Raw genomic sequence first — 19,113 nt, 5'->3', positions numbered from 1 at the left:
TTCCGTTCATAGGAAATGTCCAGCACTGGGAAATCTATAGAGATGGAAAGCAGATCAGAGGTTGCCTAGGGTTGGGGGTAGGGAGGAGTGAAGATGGCAGGATTGGGGATGATGGCTAAGGGTTGTAGAGTCTCTTATTGGGGTAATGAAAATGTTTTAAAACTAACCGTAGTGATGGACGTGCAACTGTGAACATACTAAAAATCACTAAATTGTACATTTTAATAGATGAATTGTATGCTACATGAATTATAGTTCAATAAAGCTATTACTGGGGAAAAAAGACAGTAAAGAGAGGTCAGGTATTTCTCCTTCACCACTGTCTGTATCTTAATAACTGTAGTACAGTATCGCACCCAGGAAACTGCCACTGATGTAAAGTGAGTATATGCCATTACATCATTTTAGATTTATGTGACTGCCACCGCAATCGAGATTCAGAAGTATTGCATCACCACAGAGATCTCTCCCGTGCCACACCTTTATGGTCACACCACCCCTGCCCCATGATTAACCCCAAAATCCACTAATTTGTTCTCTATCTCTATAATTTTGTCACTTAGAGATTGTTATATAGATAGAATCACATGATATGTCTTCTCTTTTTTCTTTTTGGTATGTGTCCTCCTAAAATTAGCTTTTTCCACTAAGCATAAGCACAATGCCCTTGAGATCCATCTAAGCTATTACATGATCAACAGTTCTTTCCTTTCCATTCCTGAGCAGTATTCAATGGCACTATAGTTTGTTTAACCGTTTGATGTCATTTGTGTTGTTTCCAGATTTTGGCTCTTACCAAAAAGTTGCCATGAACACCTGTGTACAGATTTTTGTGTGAACACAGGTTTTCATTTTTCTGGGAAAAATGCCCAGGAGTGCAACTGTTGGGTCATATGGTAAGTGTATGTTTGGTTTTTATAAAACCTCTAAACTTTTTTTTTTCCAGAGTAGCTCAGCAATGCAGAAGAGACAACTGACTTGTGATATGACAGTGTTCTTCTAAGCTGCTTCCCCAGTGAAACTGGGGAAAATTTTTAAATAATGCTTTAAACCTCTGGGAAAGGTCCTAAGGGCAAAGAGTAATGCAGAAACATCTACTCAAGCAAATCTACTAAAATGGGCAAAGAACAGGAAGTCCGTGGTATTTAACCCAAGACTGCTCCCTCTCTCCTCTCTCCAGCTCAGAGAGGCGGCGACTCCATTCCAGATCGCTGCAGCCCACAACACAGCGCTCCCTCTCCTCCGGCTCCTAGGGAGACGGCTCTCCTCCCAGGAGGGGCGAGCCAGTTCTCCTCCTGCTCCCTGCTCCCTGCTGCTGAGGCCAAGTCCCAGGCGAGTCTAACTGACGTGGGGGCCCCCTTCTTTTGCTCAACCCCACCTGTAGGATGGAGACTGCACCTTAGGCAAGGCGTGCTGAGAACACTGGGGCCCCAGGAGCCCTTCTCCTGGCTTGTTAAATGGTGGCGTCACATTAGGAGAGGCAAACCAAGTGGACAGACCCCAGGCTACTCACTCCTCTTCCCCTACACTGAGTGCTCACCTCCTAGAGCAAGGTGTTACTCGGAGAAAAGGCTGTCGTTGTCCCACCCCCACCTCCAGAGCCCTAGGCTCAGAGATTCTGCCTGGAGGGAGAAACAGGCCATAGCACAGGAAGCTTCTAATCTCTTCCCAAAGGAGGTGGCTCCGTTTTCAACAGAGTGCGCAAGTTCAAATGCTCCCAAAAGCAGTGGAGAGTGTAGTGAAGGCAAGTAGGAGGAAACGTGCAGACCCAGTGAAAGATGCAGTCTAGACTGTGGGCTGACCAGTTTTCAGGAGAGAACAAAGAGTAAGACAGCTGGCAGGAGCTCTCCTGGGGGAAGAACAAACACCAAACTCTGACCTCAGAAGCCATTCTGGCAAGGAGCTACAATACGGCTGGATTAGTTTGCAGAGGAATTTGTGTTTAAGGTCAAATTCCAGTACTGTGTTCTAGTAGATCAAGTGGCAAGCAAGTAGTGGGGTTTATCAGTTGGATGTGGTCAGGGAAACAGTGGGGGAGAACCCGACTAATGTCACTGTCTTCCCAGGTGACTGTGGGCACCCAAAGCTGTGCCTCCCCAAGGAGTAACGTCAGAGGCTTAACACTTGGTGGTGTTGGCGGGGTGCAGGTGATTAGACTTCACTAAAAAAATCCAGCCAGTCGCTAAGCAAATAGCAAATAACTATAGTGGGTCTTGGAGGAGATGGGGAGATCAGTACCAAGAGTTGCTACAATATAGTATCTAAAATGTCCAATTTCTAACAAAAATTATGAGGCATGCAAAGAAACAGGAAAGTATGACCCATACACAGGGAAAAAGAAACAGGCACCAGAAACTGCTTGAGAGAGTGACCAGATGTCAGATTTATCAGAAAAAGATTTCAAAGTAGCCGTTATGAATAAATTCACAGAATGAAAAGAAAGCATGAGTGAAGAAGTAAAAGAAGGTATGATGATCATGTCACATTAAATAGAGAATATCAGTAGAGAGATAGAAATTATTTTTTAAGAGAAGAACCAAATGGAAATTCTGGAGTTAAAAAGTACAGTAAACAAAATGTTAAAAATCCACTAGAGGGGCTCAACAGTAGATCTGAATTGGTACAAAAGAGAATTAGTAAAGTTGAACACAGACCAACAGCACTGAAGAACTGAAGGGAGAAAGAAATGAAGAAAAATGAACAGGGCCTCAAAGAAACAGGAAACACCATTAAGAGCACCAAAACATGTATAAGGGAGTACCAAAAAGAAAAGAGGGAAAGGAGGAGAAATATTCAAAGAAAAAATGGCTGAAGACTTCTCACATTTACTGAAAACCAATAACCTACATATACAGGAAGCTCAAGGAACCCCAAGTATGATAAATGCAAAGATACAAAAAGACATATTATAGTATTATAAAAATGTTGAAAGTCAAAGTTGAGAAAATCTTCAAAGGAGCAAGACAAAACATGATGCATCATTTACAAGATAACCCCAATAAAATCAGCAGTTGACTTCTCTAGAGAAACAATGGAGGCTAGAAAGCAGTGGGATAACATTCAAAATGCTCAAAGGAATGTATGAGAGATCTAGTTTCTCTACATCCCCATTTGGCATTATCAGTATTTTTAATTTCAGTTATTTTGGCTGTGCTGCGTGGCTTGTGGGATCTTAGTTCCCTGACCAGGGATTGAACCCTGGTCCCTGGCAGTGAAAGTGCCAAGCCCTAACCACTGGACTGCCAGGGCATTCCCTAATTTCAGTTATTTTGATAGGCAACTCAATTTAAGTTCCTCTAATGGCTAGGGATAAATGCTTTTTAAAAATTAAATTTTACTGCTTTCTGTTCCAGAATCCAGTCAAGATACCACAGTACATTTACTTGTCATGTCTCCTGAGACTCCTTTTGGCTTGATGGCTTCTCAGACTTCCCTTGTTTCTGATGAACTCGACAGTTTTAAAGAGTACTGGTTAACTATTTTGTAGGATGACCTTCTAGTTAGATTTGTCTGATGTTTTTGTTAGGATTAGACAGAGGTTATAGATTTTTGAGAGGAGACATAGAGAAGTACCATTGTCATCACTGATTCATCACTATTGAAACTGACTTTGGTCACCTGGCTTAGGTGATGTTTGTCACATGTCTCCACCGTAAAGAGAGACAGACACCCTCTTCCACCACACTGCACACTTTGGAACAAAGACTCTAAATAGCCCACACTTAAGGACTAGGATTTATATTCCCTTGGACATCTTCTCAGGTGCTTGCCATCCATGTATCCTCTTTGGTGAAATGTCTCTTCATGCCTTTGTCCATTTTCTAACTGGATTACTGTTTTTATTTACTGTTAAGTACTGAGAGTTCCTAATATATATCCTACACATGAGTCCTTTATTAGAGATGTAGCTTGCTAATATTCCCTCCCAGTCTATAGCTTGTCTTTTCATCCTCCTTATAGGGTCTTTCATAGATAAAAAAATGTTTTATGAAGTCCAATTTATTGATTGTTTTTCTTTTAGAGATGGTGTTTTTGGTGTTATGTCTAAGAATTGTTCACCATGCCCTAGGTTTTGAAGACCTTCTCCTAGGTTTTTTTTCTAAAAGTTTTATAGTTTTACATTTAAATCTATTATCCATTTTGAGTTAATTTTTGCATGAAGTGTGAGGATTAGGTTGAGGTCCCCCCCCCCCCCACCAAACATATGGATGTCCAGCATTATTTGTTAAAGAGACTCTCCTTCCTCCATTGAATTCCTTTTGCACTTTGGTCAAAATCAGTTGAGCATATCTGTGTGAGTCTACTTCTGCATTTTTTATTCCATTCCCGTCATCAACACGTCTATCCTTCTGCAAACACCATGCTGTTTCGAGTACTGAAGCTAAAGAAGATTTTTAAGAAGATTTCTCTTGTTTTTCAAGATTATTTTACCTATTCTAGTCCCTGTGCCTTTCCACATAATGTTTAGAACAAGCTTTACTAAGTTTACAAAAACCTCTGTGATTTTGGTAGAAATTGTAGTAAATGTATCGGTCAATCTAGGGAGAACTGACATCTTATGAGTTTTTCTAATCAAGAATGCTGTATGTCTCTTCATTTATTTAGATCTTCTTTCATTTCTTTCATCAGCATTTTTCAGTTTTCAGCAAACACGTCCTGTACATGTTTTGCTAGATTTGTACCTGAGTATATCACTTTGGGGGGAATAACTGTAAATGGCATTATGCTTTCAATATGTTTCCACAACATTCCAGGTATCTAAAATTATAATTGATTTTTTTCATGTTGATATTGTAGCCTGTGACCTTGCTGAACTTATTTACTAGTTTCAGGGGTTTTTGGTAGAATCCTTGAGATTTTCTATGTAGACAATGATGTCATTTGCAAATAGAGACAGTTTTATTTATTCCCTTCCAACCTGTATAGCCTTCTACCTCTTTTTCTTACTTTACAATGTGGCTAGAACTTCCAGTTCTATCCTAAGTAAGAGTGGTGAGAGAAGACAGTCTTATCCTTTTGCTAATCTCAGGTAGAAAGCATTCAGTCTTTACCGTTAAGTATAATGTTAGCTCTAGTTTTTTTGTAGACTTTTTTCAAGTTGAGGAAGTCTTCCTCCTTCTCTATTTTTGAGTTTTTATCATGAAAACGTTTTGAATTTTGTCAAACAAATTTTCTGCATCAATTGATATGATCATGTGATTTTTCTTTAGCTTCTGTTGTGGGTTGAATTGTGTCCCTCCAAAAGATGTTTAAGTTCTAACCCTTAGTACTTGTGAACGTGATTTTATTTGGAAGAGGGTCTTTGCAGATGTAATCAAGTTAAGAAGTCATACTGAATTAGGGTGGGCCCTAAATCCAAAGAGTCAAGAAACACAGGGAGGAATGCTCTGCTGGAGATGGGGGCAGAAATCAGAGTAATGCAGTAGCAGGCCGAAGAATAACTAGAGTTTCTGGCAACCACCAGAAGCTAAAAAGAGGCAAGGAAGGATTCTCTTCTACAGCCTTCAGAGAGGGCATGATCCGGCTGATACCTTGATTTTGGACTTCTGGCCTCCAGAACTATGCGAGAATATATTTGTTATTTTAGGCCATCCACCTTGTAGTACTTTGTTATGGCAGCCCTAGGAAATTAATATAGCCTGTTAAAAACAGTGAATTACACTGATTTTCAAATGCTGAACTAACCTTGCACAGCTGTAACAAATCCTACTTGATCAAGGTGTAAAATTCTACTTAGACATTGCTGGATTCAATTTGCTAACATTTTGTTAAGGATTTTTATATCTATATTCATTAAGGAATATTGATATGTAGTTTTCTATATTTGTACTCTCTCTGTCTTGTTTTTGTATCAGGAAAATATTGGCTTCATAAAATGAAGTGTTCCCTCCTATATTTGAAAGAGATTGTGGGAAATTGGTGTTGATTCTTCTTTAAACATTTGGTAGAATTTCCCAATATAAGTATCTGAGCCTACAGATTCCTGTTTGGAAGCTTTTAAATTATGGATTCAACTTATTTAATGGTTATAAGACTATTCAGATTGCCTGTTTCTGATTGAGTTTTGGTAGTATGTGGCTTTTAAGGAATTGGTCTACTTCATCTAAGCAGTTGACTTTATGAGCATAAAGTTGTTTGTAGTATTTCCTTATGCTTTTAATGGCTGCACAGTCTTAGTAATATCCTGTTTCCTTCTTTTTAAAAAATTTTTATTTCATATTGGAGTACAGTTGACTAACAATGTTGTGTTGGTTTTGGGAGCACAGGAAAGTGATTCAGTTATACATATACATGTATCTATTCTTTTTCAAATTCTTTTCCCATTTAGGTTATTACAGAATACTGAGCAGACTTGCCTGTGCTATACAGTAGGTCCTTGTTGGTTATCTATTCTAAATACAGCAGTGTGTACATGTCAATTCCAAACTCCCAATCTAGCCCTCCCCCCCACTCTTCCCTCCTGGTAACAATAAGTTTGTTCTCTAAGTCTGTGAGTCTGTTTCTGTTTTGTAAAGAAGTTCATTTGTATGTTTTTTTTCCCCCACATATAAGGGATATCATATGATATTTGTCTTTTTCTGTATGATGTACTTCGCTTAGTATGATAATCTCCATCCATGTTGCTGCAAATGGCATTATTTCATTCTTTGTAATGGCTGGGTAATATTCTATTGTATATATGTACCACACCTTCTTAATCCATTCCTCTGTTGATGGGCACTATGGTTACTTCCATGTCTTGGCTATTGTAAATACTGCTACAATGAACATCGGGGTGCATGTATCCTTTCGAACCATGTTTTTCTCCAATATATGCCCAGGAGTGGGATTGCTGGATCATATGGTACCTCTATTTTCAGTTTTTTAAGGAACCTCCATGCTGTTCTCCATAGTGGCTGTACTAATTTACATTCCCACTAATAGTGTAGGAGGATTCCCTTTTCTCCACACCCTTTCCAGCATTTATTGTTTGTAGATTTTTTGACAATGGCCATTCTGACTGGTGTGAGGTGGTATCTCATTGTAGTTTTGATTTTCATTTCTCTAATAATTAGTGAGGTTGAACATCTTTTCATGTGCCGCTTGACCATCTGTATGTCTTCTTTGGAGAAATGTCTATTTAGGTCTTCTGCCCATTTTTTGATTGGGTTGTTTGTTTTGATGACACTGAGCTGCATGAGCTGTTGGTAAATTTTGGAGACTAATCCCTTGTGAGCTGCATCATTTGCAAATATTTTCTCCCATTCTGTGGGTTGTCTTCTTGTTTTGTTTATGGTTTCCTTTGCTGTGCAAAGCTTTTGAGTTTAATCAGGTCCCATTTGTTTATTTTTGTTTTTATTTCCATTACTCTGGGAGATGGATCAAAAAAGATACTGCTGCAATTTATGTCAGAGAGTGTTCTGCCTATGTTTTCCTCTAAGAGTTTTATAATGTCTGTTCTTACATTTAGGTCTTTAATCCATTTTGAGTTTATTTTTGTGTATGGTGTTAAAGAATGTTCTAATTTCATTTTCTGACATGTAGTTGTCCAGTTTTCCAGCACCATTTATTGAAGAGACTGTCTCTCCTCCACTGTATTGTACTGTCTCTTCTCCATTGCCTCCTTTGTCATAGATTAATTGACCACAGGTGCATGGGTTTATTTCTGGGCTTTCTATCCTGTTCCACTGATGTGTATTTCTGTTTTTGTGCCAGTAACATACTGTTGTAATGACTATAGCTTTGTAGTATAGTCTGAAGTCAGGGAGCCTGATCCCTCCAGCTCCATTTTTCTTTCTCAAGATTGCTTTGGCCAATTCAGGGTCTTTTGTGTCTCCATACAAATTTTAAGACTGTAGATTGCCTTGCGTGGTACAGTCATTTTGAGAATACTGATTGTTCCAATCTAAGAACACAGTATATCTTTCCATGTGGTTGGGTCATCTTTGATTTCTTTCATCAGCATATTAGAGTTTTTGGAGTACAGGTCTTTTGCATCCTTAGGTAGGTTTATTCCTAGGTATTTTATTCTTTATGATGTGATTGCTTCTTTAATTTCTCTTTCTGATCTTTTGTTGTTAGTGTATAGAAATGCAACAGATTTCTGTGTATTAATTTTGTATGCTGTAACTTTACTCAATTCACTGATGAGCTCTAGTAGTTTTCTGGTAGCATCTTTAGGATTTTCTATGTATAATAACATGTCATCTGCAAAAAGTGAGTTTTACTTCTTCTTTTCCAATTTGGATGACTTTTTTTTTCCTTCTCTGATTGCTGTGGTTAGGACTTCCAAAACTATGTTGAATAAAAGTAGCGAGAGTGGACATCCTTGTCTTGCTCCTGACCTTACAGGAAATGCTTTCAGCTTTTCACTGTTGAGTATGATGTTAGCTGTAGGTTTGTCATATATGGTCTTTAGTATGTTGAGGTATGTTCCCTCTATGCCCACTTTCTGGAGAGTTTTTATCATAAATGGGTGTTGAATTTTGTCAAAAGCTTTTTCTGCACCTATTGAGATGATCATATAGGTTTTATTCTTCAATTATTTGTTAATATGGTGTATCACATGGATTGATTTGCAGATATTGAAAAATCCTTGCATCCCGGGGATAAATCCCACTTGATCATGGTGTATGACCCTTTTAATGTGTTATTAGATTCGGTTTGCTAGTATTTTGTTGAGGATTTTTGCGTCTATGTTCATCAGTGATATTGGCCTGTAACTTTCTTTTTTTGTGGTATCTTTGTCTAGTTTTGATATCAGGGTGATGGTGGCCTCATAGAATGAGTTTGGGAGTATTCCTTCCTCTGCAATTTTTTGAAACAGTTTCAGAAGGATAGGTGTTAGTTCTTCTCTAAATGTTTGATAGAATTCAACTGTGAAGCCATCTGGTCCTGGACTTTTGTTGTTGGGAGTTTTTAAATCACAGTTTTAATTTCAGTACTTGTGATTGGTCTGTTCATATTTTCTATTTTTTCCTGGTTCAGTCTTGGAAGATTGTACCTTTCTAAGGATTTGTTTTTCTTCCAGGTTGTCCACTTTATTGGCATATAGTTGCATGTAGTAGTCCCTTATGATCCTTTGTATTTCTGTGGTGTCAGTTGTAACTTCTCCTTTATCATTTCTAATCTTACTGATTTGAGCCTTCTCCTTTTTTTTCTTGATGAGTCTGGCTAAAGGTTTATCAATTTTGTTTATCTTTTCAAAGAACCAGCTTTTAGTTTCATTCATCTTCGCTATTGTTTTCTTCATCTCTATTTCATTTATTTCTGCTCTGATCTTTATGATTTCTTCTAACTTTGGGTTTTGTTTGTTCTTCTTTCTCTAGTTGCTTTAGGTGTAAGGTTAGATTGTTTGAGATTTTTCTTGTTTCCTGAGCTAAGATTGTATTGCTATAAACTTCCCTCTTAGAACTTTTTTTGTTGCATCCCATAGGTTTTGGATCACTGTGTTTTCATTTGTCTCTAGGTATTTTCTGATTGCCTCTTTGATTTCTTCAGTGACCCACTGGTTGTTTAGTAGCATATTGTTTAGCCTCCACGTGCTTGTGGTTTTTGCAGTTTTTTCTTGTAGTTGATTTCTAATCTCATAGCGTTGTGGTTGGAAAAGATGCTTGATATGATTTCAGTTTCTTAAATTTACTGAGGATTGATTTGTGACCCAAGATGTAATCTATCCTGGAGAATGTTCCATGTGCACTTGAGAAGAATATGTATTCTGCTGCTTTTGTATGGAATGCTCTAAAAATATCAATTAAGTCCATCCGGTCTAATGTGTCATTCAAGGCCTGTGTTTCCTTACTGATTTTCTGTCTGGATGATCTGTTCATTTTTGATATCAGGGTGTTAAAGTCCTGTGTTACTGTCAATTTCTCCCTTTACAGTTGTTAATATTCACCTTATATACTGAGGTGCTCCTATGTTGAGTGAATATCTATTTACAACTATTATATCTTCTTAGATTGATCCCTTGATCATTATGTAGTGTCCTTCTTTGTCTCTTGTAATAGTCTTTATTTTAAAGTCTATTTTGTCTGTTATGAGTATTGCTACTCCAGCTTTCTTCTGATCTCCATTTGCATGGAATACCTTTTCCCATCTCTTCACTTTCATTCTGTATGTGTCTCTAGATCTGAAGTGGGTCTCTTGTAGACAGCATATATACAGGTCTTGTTTTTGTATCCATTCAGCCAGTCTATGTCTTTTGGTTAGAGTATTTAATCTGTTTACATTTAAGGTAATTATCGATATGTGTGTTCTTACTGCCATTTTGTTAACTGTTTTGGATTTGTTATTGCAGGTGGTTTTTCTTCCCTTCCTCTTTGTTCTCTTCCCTTGTGATTTGATGTTGTGTTTGGATTCCTTTTTTGTGTATCTATTGTAGATTTGCAGTTTGCGGTTACCATGAGGTTTTGATATAGCAGTCTATATGTAAATAAGATTGTTTTAAGTTGCTAGTCTTTTAATTTCAAATGCATTTCCAACATCCTGCATTTGTGCTCTCCTCTTCTCACAATTTTGCTGGTTTTGGTATCGTATTGTGTGCAGATGATTTCCTACCTTTACTGCATGTTTGCTTTTACTGGTGAGCTTTTCCAATTGTAATTTTCTTGTTTCTATAGTAGTTTTGGTCTCTTCTTTTTCACTTAGAGAAGTTCCTTTAGAATTTGTTGCAAAGCTGGTCTGGTGGTGTTGAATTTTCTTAGCTTCTGCTTGTCTGTAAAGCTTTTGATTTCTCTGTCGAATCTGAATGAGAGCCTTGCTGGGTAATCTTGGTTGTAGGTTCTTCCTTTTCCTCACTATAAATATATCTCACCACTCCCTTCTGGCCTGCAAAGTTTCTGCTAAGAAATCAGCTGATAACTTCATGGGAGTTCCTTTGTATGTGATTTGTTGCTTTTCCGTTGTTGCTTTTAATATTCTTTGTCTTTAATTTTTGTCAATTTGATTACTATGTATCTCAGTGTGTTCCTCCTTGGGTTTATTCTGCCTGGGACACTCTGCGCTTCCTGGACTTGGTTGACCATTTCCTTTCCCATGTTAGAGAAGTTTTCAGCTATTATCTCTTCACATATTTTCTCAGGTTCTTTCTCTCTCCTCTTTCTGGGACCCCTATAATGCGAATGTTGGTGCATTTAATGTTGTCCTAGAGGTCTCTCAGACTGTCTTCATTTCTTTTCATTCTTTTTTCTTTATTCTGTTCCATGGCAGTGATTTATACCATTTTGTCTTCTAGATAACTTATCCATTTTTCTGCCTCAGTTATTGTGCTATCGATTCCTTCTGGTGTAATTTTCATTTTAGTTATTGTGTTGTTCTTTAGTTCTTCTGGGTCTTTGTTAAACATTTCTTGCATCTTCTCGATCTCTGCCTCCATTCTTTTTCCGAGGTCTTGGATCACCTTCACTATCATTATTTTGAATTCTTTTTCTGGTAGGTTGCCTACCTCTACTTCACTTAGTTGTTCTTCTGGGGTTTTTACCTTGTTCTTTCATCTGGGACATATTCCTCTGCTGTTTCATTTTGTCTAACTTTCTGTGATTGTGGTTTCCATTCCGCAGGCTGCAGGATTGTAGTTCTTGCTTCTGCTGTCTGCCCTCTGGTGGATGAGGCTAGATTAGGCTTGTGCAGGCTTCCTGATGTGAGGGACTGGTTCCTGCCCAGTGGTGGGTGGAGCTGCGTCTTGTTCCTCTGGTGGGTAGGGCCACGCTCAGGAAGACTTTAAGCTGCGTGTCTGCTGAGGGGTGGGGCTGTGTTCTGCCCTGTTGGTCATTTGGCCTGAGGTGTTCCAGCATGGAGCCTACAGGCTGTTGGGTGGGGCTAATGGTGGCCTCTGGGAGGGCTCACGCCAACGAGTACTCCCCAGAACTGCTGCTGCTGGTGTTATTGTCCCTGTAGTGAGCCACGACCATCCCCCACCTCTGCAGGAGGCCCTCCAATACTAGCAGGTAGGTCTGCCCGTCTCTTATGGGGTCACTGCTTTTTACCCCTGGGTCCTGGTGTGCATGGGACCTTGTGTGCACCCTCCAAGATTGGAGTTTCTGTTTCTCCCAGTCCTGTGGAATTTCTGCAATCAAACCCTGCTGGCTTTCAAAGCCAGATTCTCTGGGGGCTCCTCCTTCTGTTGTCAGACTGCCAGGCTGGGAAGCCTGATGTGGGGCTCAGAACTTTCACTCCTGTGGGAGAACATCTGTGGTATAACTGTTTTCCAGTTTGTGAGTTGCCCACCTGGCGGGTATGGGATTTGATTTTATAGCGATTGCGCCCCTCCTACCATCTCACTGTGGCTTCTTCGTCTTTGGATGTAGGCTACCTTTTTCGGTAGGTTCTAGTACTTTTTTTTTTGTTGATGGTTGTTCAGCAGTTAGTTGTGGTTTTGGTGTTTTTTTAAGAAGGGTTGAGCTCACATCCTTCTACTCTGCCATCTTGAGCTAATCTCTGACACAGAATATCATGTGTCAAGCACTGTTTGTTGCCATGCTTGCATATGCAGTAAGCGTACGGTTATTGTCTGCAGATGTTTGCAGTGCTGTCTCTCCTGTTTCCTTCTTCATATTCATGATTTACGTCCTCTCTCTTCTACCTTCTTCAGTCTTGCTAGAGATTTATTTATTTTATTGATTTTTCTTTTAAAGAATTAGCTTTTTCATTTTATTATTTTCTGTTTTCAATTTCACTGATTTCTGCTATCTTCACTATTTTCTTCCGTGTACCTGCTTTGAGTTTATGTTGTTCTTTATCTCGTTTTTTGATGTAGAAACTGTGATTGAGATATTTCCTCCTCTGTTTTGATATAAACATTTAGTGCTATAGATTTTCCTGTTGGCACTGCTTTAGTTGCCTTCCACATATTTTGGTATGTTGTTCTTTTATTTTCATTCAGTTTTAAGTATTTTTAAAAACTTCCCTTTAGACTTCCTCTTTGACCCATTATTTATAAGTGTGTTGCTTAATCCATGGCTTGGAGGTTTTATCTGTCACTGGTTTCTAGTTTGATTCCATTATGGTCAATGAAGATACTTTATATTTTTCTGTATGATTTCAATTCTCCCTAATTCGTTGAGGTTTATGATCCTAAATATGGTCTGTCTTTATATGTTCTGTGTACACTTGAGAAAATATGTATTCTGCTGCAGTTCGAGTGTCCTATAATGTCTACTAGATGTTGGTTCGTGGTGTTCATTTCTTGTATATCCTTGCTGATTTTCTGTCAAGTACTTCTATCAACTGCCGAGAAGAGGGTGTTGAAGTTCTAACTATGACTGCACGTTTGCCTACTACTCCTTTCAGCTGTTTTTGCTTCATATATTCTGAAGCTCTCGATTTTTGTTGCCTATATATTTTTAATCAGTATGTAATGCCTTTTTTCATTTCTAGTAATTTCCTTTCCTCTGAAGTTTACTTTTATTTGATATTACTATAACTACTCGTTTTTTATTGTTTTTGTATTGTACATATTTTTCCACCCTTTTACTGTCACTCTACTGACACACTGTATCTGAAGTTTCTTACAGACATAATATAGTTGGATCTTTTTTTTTATCCTCTCTGCCCATCTGTGTTTTAATTGGTACTTTCAGACTATTTACATTTAAGGTAATTACTGATATGTAAGGCTAAGCCTGCCATGTTATTATTTGCTTTCTGTTTGTTTTCTGTGCTTATTATTCCCCTATTTCTCTTTTCTTTCCTCCCTGTGAATTACCTGTTTTTAGTACTCCATCTTTATTTCTTTGTATGAATATGACTTTAAAGCTTAGGCAAAACAGTTCAATTGAAGTTTAATAGTCAAGAGACTTGGCACAAGGTGATAAATATGTACATATCCAAACAGAAGATTTCGGAATCATCAGTATTTTCAGCTGTCAAATAATCTTTCTTGAGATAGCTCTTGAAGAGTGAGTTCCAATAAGCAATAAGAATCTTTTATGGCTTAAAATGTTACCAGGGAAAACTGTAAATATTTTCCTGCTACGATATGGAATTCCTGTGGTGTGAAGAAATGTTTGGTGGCTCATATCCTGCTTCCACCAAAGGCCAACATTCTGATTTCTCTTTCGAAATCTCACCCTCTTTTCAATCCTCAGAGTGTACTTGTGAGGAAGAAAAGCTGGGCAGTGCAGCCACCTCTATACTTCCATTCAGATAGTGAACTGTCAGGACCTTCACTCCTGCTGATAGGCATTAGTCAGTACCATCCAACTCAGACTCATCTTGAGGCTTCAAGGAAGCTTCCAAGTAAAGTTTATTTGAGGGAATGGGAAATATGACCAATTCCCTGAAAACTTACACTTCTTTGTGCAATGATTATACTTGAGATTAATGACACGAAGTCTATCCATAGAAATATTTGCAGATATTTGCAAAGTACTATCAGACATTTTTATTGTAAGTGGGTTTATGAGAATGTTATTCTCAAGTTCAAAACCACAAAAACATTCACTGAGTGCTTGCACTGGACCATTCCAAGAGCTTCACATATGTTGAACAAAAGGTCTTTTGGAAAATACACTTCCTGGGGCTTATCACACATGTATATCTGAGCATCCTGGAACTACTGTGGACCATGTCCAGTAACAGTCTAGTATAGCTCTTCCTCAACTACTTTGAGGGCTGAAGAGGTCATCTGTGACCACTTGGGGAGCTGGCAACACATGTTGTCATTTATTCATTAGACTGTGTTTCCAGGAAAGTACACATAGCTTTCTGAGGCAAAGGATAATTTTCCAAATTTTATGCTCAACTGTATAGTCTGTCTAAGTTAAACAATAAAGTCTTGAGATTTTATAACAAAAACTTACGGTTCTTTTTAAAACTGGGAAACTGTGATTCTGTTTTTCTATTCTACTGTGATTTCAATATAGCTGAGTGAAAGACCCATTGCAAGTGTTAACACCAAACATTTCTGGGGAAACTGACCTTTGACCCGGACGTCACTGTACCGCTGAAAGTGGTGGTATGCAGCTTTCCAGGGGTTCCGATAGTGACGGAGCAAAGTAATGGGAGGTCTTGGACGCACTGGGACATACCTCACACCTTCTTCATCTATTCAAAAGAGAAGAAAAAGAAGACATTAAATAGCTTACTATCTATTTGCAACAATCTTCCTGGTACAATTCCTGCAGGTGAGCCGTAAGTGAAATCTGGCTATGTAAACAGCCTCAGGGATGGGACCCCTGACTTAAGTGGGAAGCTTCTCGTGACAAAATTTAGCTCAAGTGAGCATTACCGATGTACTCCTTGGGAGGAGACTTGCGCTTCTCTGCCTTCACCAGAAGACTCTTGGCAGTGGACTTCTCATCATCAGTGCTGTTTGTCTCCATCATATCCCCTTCTTCTGTTGAAATCACGTGCTGCTGCTTCCGAGGCTTTTTCCTTGGCGAAGCACCGGGTGGTAGGTCACTTGTAGGCATGGACAGGTTGTTAGCCAGCAATGCAAGAGACGGAGACACACTGTTGGTAGCCAGGGGGGGAACTGCTGTCATAGGAAAAAGGGTGCACACATGCATGAGAGCCCAAACACAGTGGAAAGTGTCACTTGATTTCCATCAGTGAGAACGATGAGGAAGACAGGAAAGAGAGCTAACACTTACGGAGTCTTCCGACATGCCCAGCACCATGCTAAGCACTCCAGCTGTGGCAGAGGCTGCCAACTGCTTTCTAACACCGCACATCTGCACCTCCCTTCGCACCAGCACCCCTCACTTTGAAATGGGCACACTGTCACTTGGCTGGAAGACCATATTTACTAGTCTCCCTTACAGTTCACTGTGGCCTTTTGAAATGAAAATACAAGTGCTCTGTAGCACTTTTAAGAAGTTTCCTTAAAAGAAAGAAGGCATGACCCACTCGTCTTCTTCCTGTGACCCTGGAACTCAGATAGGACAGCTGGCGTTCCGGCGGCTATCTTGAATCAAGAGCATGAGGGTCAAATGCTAGGGGTGATAGGAGCCTGGATCCCTAATGATTTTATGGAGTCCACATACCATGCCTGGGCTGTCTGCCTCAGGATTCGCTTCAAGGGAGACAATAAAACCTTACATGTTCAAGCCACTGTTTTTCAAGCCTTTGAGCATTGATTTCTAGGAGATAACCCATTAACTCATATAATCTTAAAAGTAATCTGAGTAAGTAGGCATTATATTATGCCCCAATTTAAAGATGAGAAAACATGGCACAAATCACACAAGTAGGAAGTGGGACAGCTGGGAGCTGACAGAGGCAGTCTGGCTTCGGAGCCTGGACTATTTAACTACCGCAGTCCACTGCCCCCAGATAAGCAGCATGCTTAGTACAATGTTAACATCATTTGTTTGGGCTTGTATGGATCATGTATCTGGGGACTCGCAAAGCACGAGAAAAGTTCTCCTCAACTCTTCTATACCATATATCCTTGGCCTATCCTTTCCCTCCACCCTTCCTCAGCCACCCACTCCCAATAGTCATACCCTTCACTTTGTCATCACATCTCAGTTTCTAGCACCTGACTTTCCAGCCCAAAGATAGCCCAACTATCTTTCTAGGTCACTTCTCTTAGTAACTTACCTCCAACAATTCCTAGATCCCATTAGGAACTATTATCCATTAATCATACCACTTATTTGCTGTCACTCATCCCTCAAATGTCCACTCTCTCCTATCACTGGGTTTTAATTCTCCCATCAATTTTATTCACTTTATTCATTTATTGTCCTTTCTTTTGCTTCACTGTACTCACTGAGCAAAAAGCACAACAGGTTAAATCCAACTCTCCAACCAGTTTGCACCTGTGCAGCTGAGTGTAGCCAGAAAAAAACACACAGCAACGGGCACAGGTGTCCTGTTAGCATGCTCGCTGACCTCGAGCAGGCCCTTGCTGCTGGACGATCCTCCCACATCTGCCAAGTCCATTCACCCTCAACACCTCCTATACCACCCTGACCCTCAGCTATGACCCTGCTTTCTATCTTACTGGAAAATACAGAAATAATCAGAAGGAAATGTCCATAAATTCCCACCAGCTATACCCGCTTACATGCATTGTGACCAGGCACTTCCTTTCTCTCTGTGATTTCAGCAGACACAGATTCCTTCACATACACAATAGGTCCCACCCACTCTCACCTCCTCAGACATCGCTCCAGGAAGTCATCTCTTTTTCCTGCATCATCACTTCTTTCCCCTCTACTGGATCACTCCCATTAACATACAAAACTCATTTGTCCTGTCTTAAAAATAACTTCCTCCTGGCATCATTTCCCTTCAGATTATTGCCCTTCTTTTTTCTAGCGCTTTATAACAAACTCCTCAAGTGCTGTTTATACTCACCGTCTCTAATAGTTATTTCCCAGCTTTCTCTTGAACCCACTCCCCAGCATGCTGTGGCCAATATCATCATGTGGAAACTGCTCTTCTCAAGATCTGCATGACCTTCGTACTGCTAAATCCAATGGTCCTGCTCAGTGCTTACCTTGCTTGGTCTCTCATCAGCCGTGACCCTTGTCCTGGCTCTCTAGGACGTCATGCTCCACGCTTTATCCCGATCACTCTGGCCCCTCCCCTCAGCCTCCTCCCCCTCCTCAAGACGCTGCGGTGCCCCAGGGCTCGGTTCTCAACGGCTTCCGCTTCTTATCGTGCTCACTCCTCAGACGATCTTATCCATTAAGATCTAACTTAATGGGTAAGATCAAAAACTAACTCCTAATCTCTCCTTACACAATGGAGAGCCCCTGCACCCTCCCCTACCTCAGCTGCCAGCAACGCTATGCTTCCATACACTAAGACCAAAAACTTTATAGCCTCCGATGCTGTTCCTCACACACAACATTCCACCTTAATAAAGAAATCCTCTCAGTTCTACTTCAATAATATATCTAGACTCTCACCACGTCATACTACTGGTACTGCTACTACCCTGGCTGAAACCTTCACTGGTCCCTGCAATTAATGCAGCAGCCTCTAAACACATCTCGCTAATTCCACCCTTGTTCCCAGTCTTTTTCCCACAGAGCAGCCAGAGTGGTCTGTTAAAAATGGAAGTGAGCTCAAGTCTCTCTTCTGCTCGGAACCCTCTAAGAGCTCCCACCTCCCTCAGCAAAGCCGAAGGCCTTACAGTGGCCCACAGGCTCTCGCAGTCTTGACCCCGTTTCTCTGAACTTGTCTGTCCCGCTCCCCTCACTTACTGAGCTCCATCTACCGTTGCCTCTGCTATTCTTTGAGCACACCAGGCTTTTACATTTACTGCTCTCTTGGTCTGAAATGATCTTTTTCCAGATATCCTCATGGCCAGCATTTCATCTCTTTAATGTCTCTGCTCAAAGATCATTTCCTCAGTAAGGCCCTCCCTTTAAAACGTTCTTAAAAATCACAGCTCCAGCCCTAACTTTCCCTTACACTTTGTCTCTACTTCATTTTACCGTCTGTCGCCCTTGCTAGAAGGTAAGCTCCAAGAGGATGGCGTTGTGCTTGTTTTGTACAAGGTTGTATCATCAGTGCCTGGTGAAGAGCCCTACAGGACAAAGGCCGGTGCAGAGCCTTACAGTTTGAGGAAGGACTACTGCCAACTTCCTAGTACCGAGAGGTTAAGAGGAAGTATCCAGAACGTTGAAAGAGCAGATGAACAGCAAAAGTGAGACCATTTCCTTTCCCCTCCAGGGTTATCCACAGTACCTTTCAACGGAAGTGCTGAGGCTAAATATGGGTGCCATAGAAGGATATTTCCTGGCATAATAAAATGAAAATAAATAAGCAAATAAATACACAGCAGGTTTAAAAACTGTAGACATAGCATGACCACACCTCATAACTGAACAGATGGCATCGGAGATGGGGGCCTTCACGCCGAAATGGTAAGAGGGTAATACTGGGTAACTATGGGACAAACTGACTTGTTTTCCACTTTGGCTTTGTCTGTATTTTATAAACTTCATACACTGAATGTTACTTTTGTAGTCAGGAAAAATAAGATTCCACATAAGTTATTAAAATAACAGAAAACTAAACAAACAAAAAGAAAACCTTTATAGTGACCTGCCTTTTACAAACTAGAAGTTTAGAGTTGAGAAGAGGGAGGGGATAATGGTAGTTTTGAGATTTTACTAATCACAAATAAATTTATCAAGAGACTACTTTCTACAACACAAATCTTACTTTATT

The 19,113-nt window shown here is 39.9% G+C and overlaps 1 protein-coding gene across 6 annotated transcripts in view; it reads right to left on the bottom strand.

The window, feature by feature from the left end:
• The window catches only part of SAP130 (Sin3A associated protein 130), a 71,692-nt gene that overhangs the window by 5,151 nt on the left and 47,428 nt on the right, over positions 1-19,113 (bottom strand). For all 6 annotated transcript variants that reach the window (XM_061183003.1, XM_061183005.1, XM_061183006.1 and 3 more), the window contains 2 exons: positions 15,209-15,457; positions 14,899-15,024 (listed from right to left, as the gene is read on the bottom strand). In XM_061183003.1, coding sequence (XP_061038986.1) covers positions 14,899-15,024; positions 15,209-15,457 — 375 coding nt within the window. The remainder of the gene's footprint in view (positions 1-14,898; positions 15,025-15,208; positions 15,458-19,113) is intronic.

This window comes from Eubalaena glacialis, chromosome 1 (genome assembly GCF_028564815.1).
Source record: "Eubalaena glacialis isolate mEubGla1 chromosome 1, mEubGla1.1.hap2.+ XY, whole genome shotgun sequence".
Lineage (NCBI taxonomy): Eukaryota > Metazoa > Chordata > Mammalia > Artiodactyla > Balaenidae > Eubalaena > Eubalaena glacialis.
The sequence above is the reverse complement of the archived record's forward strand: the minus strand, read 5'-3'. Positions and strand labels throughout refer to the sequence as shown.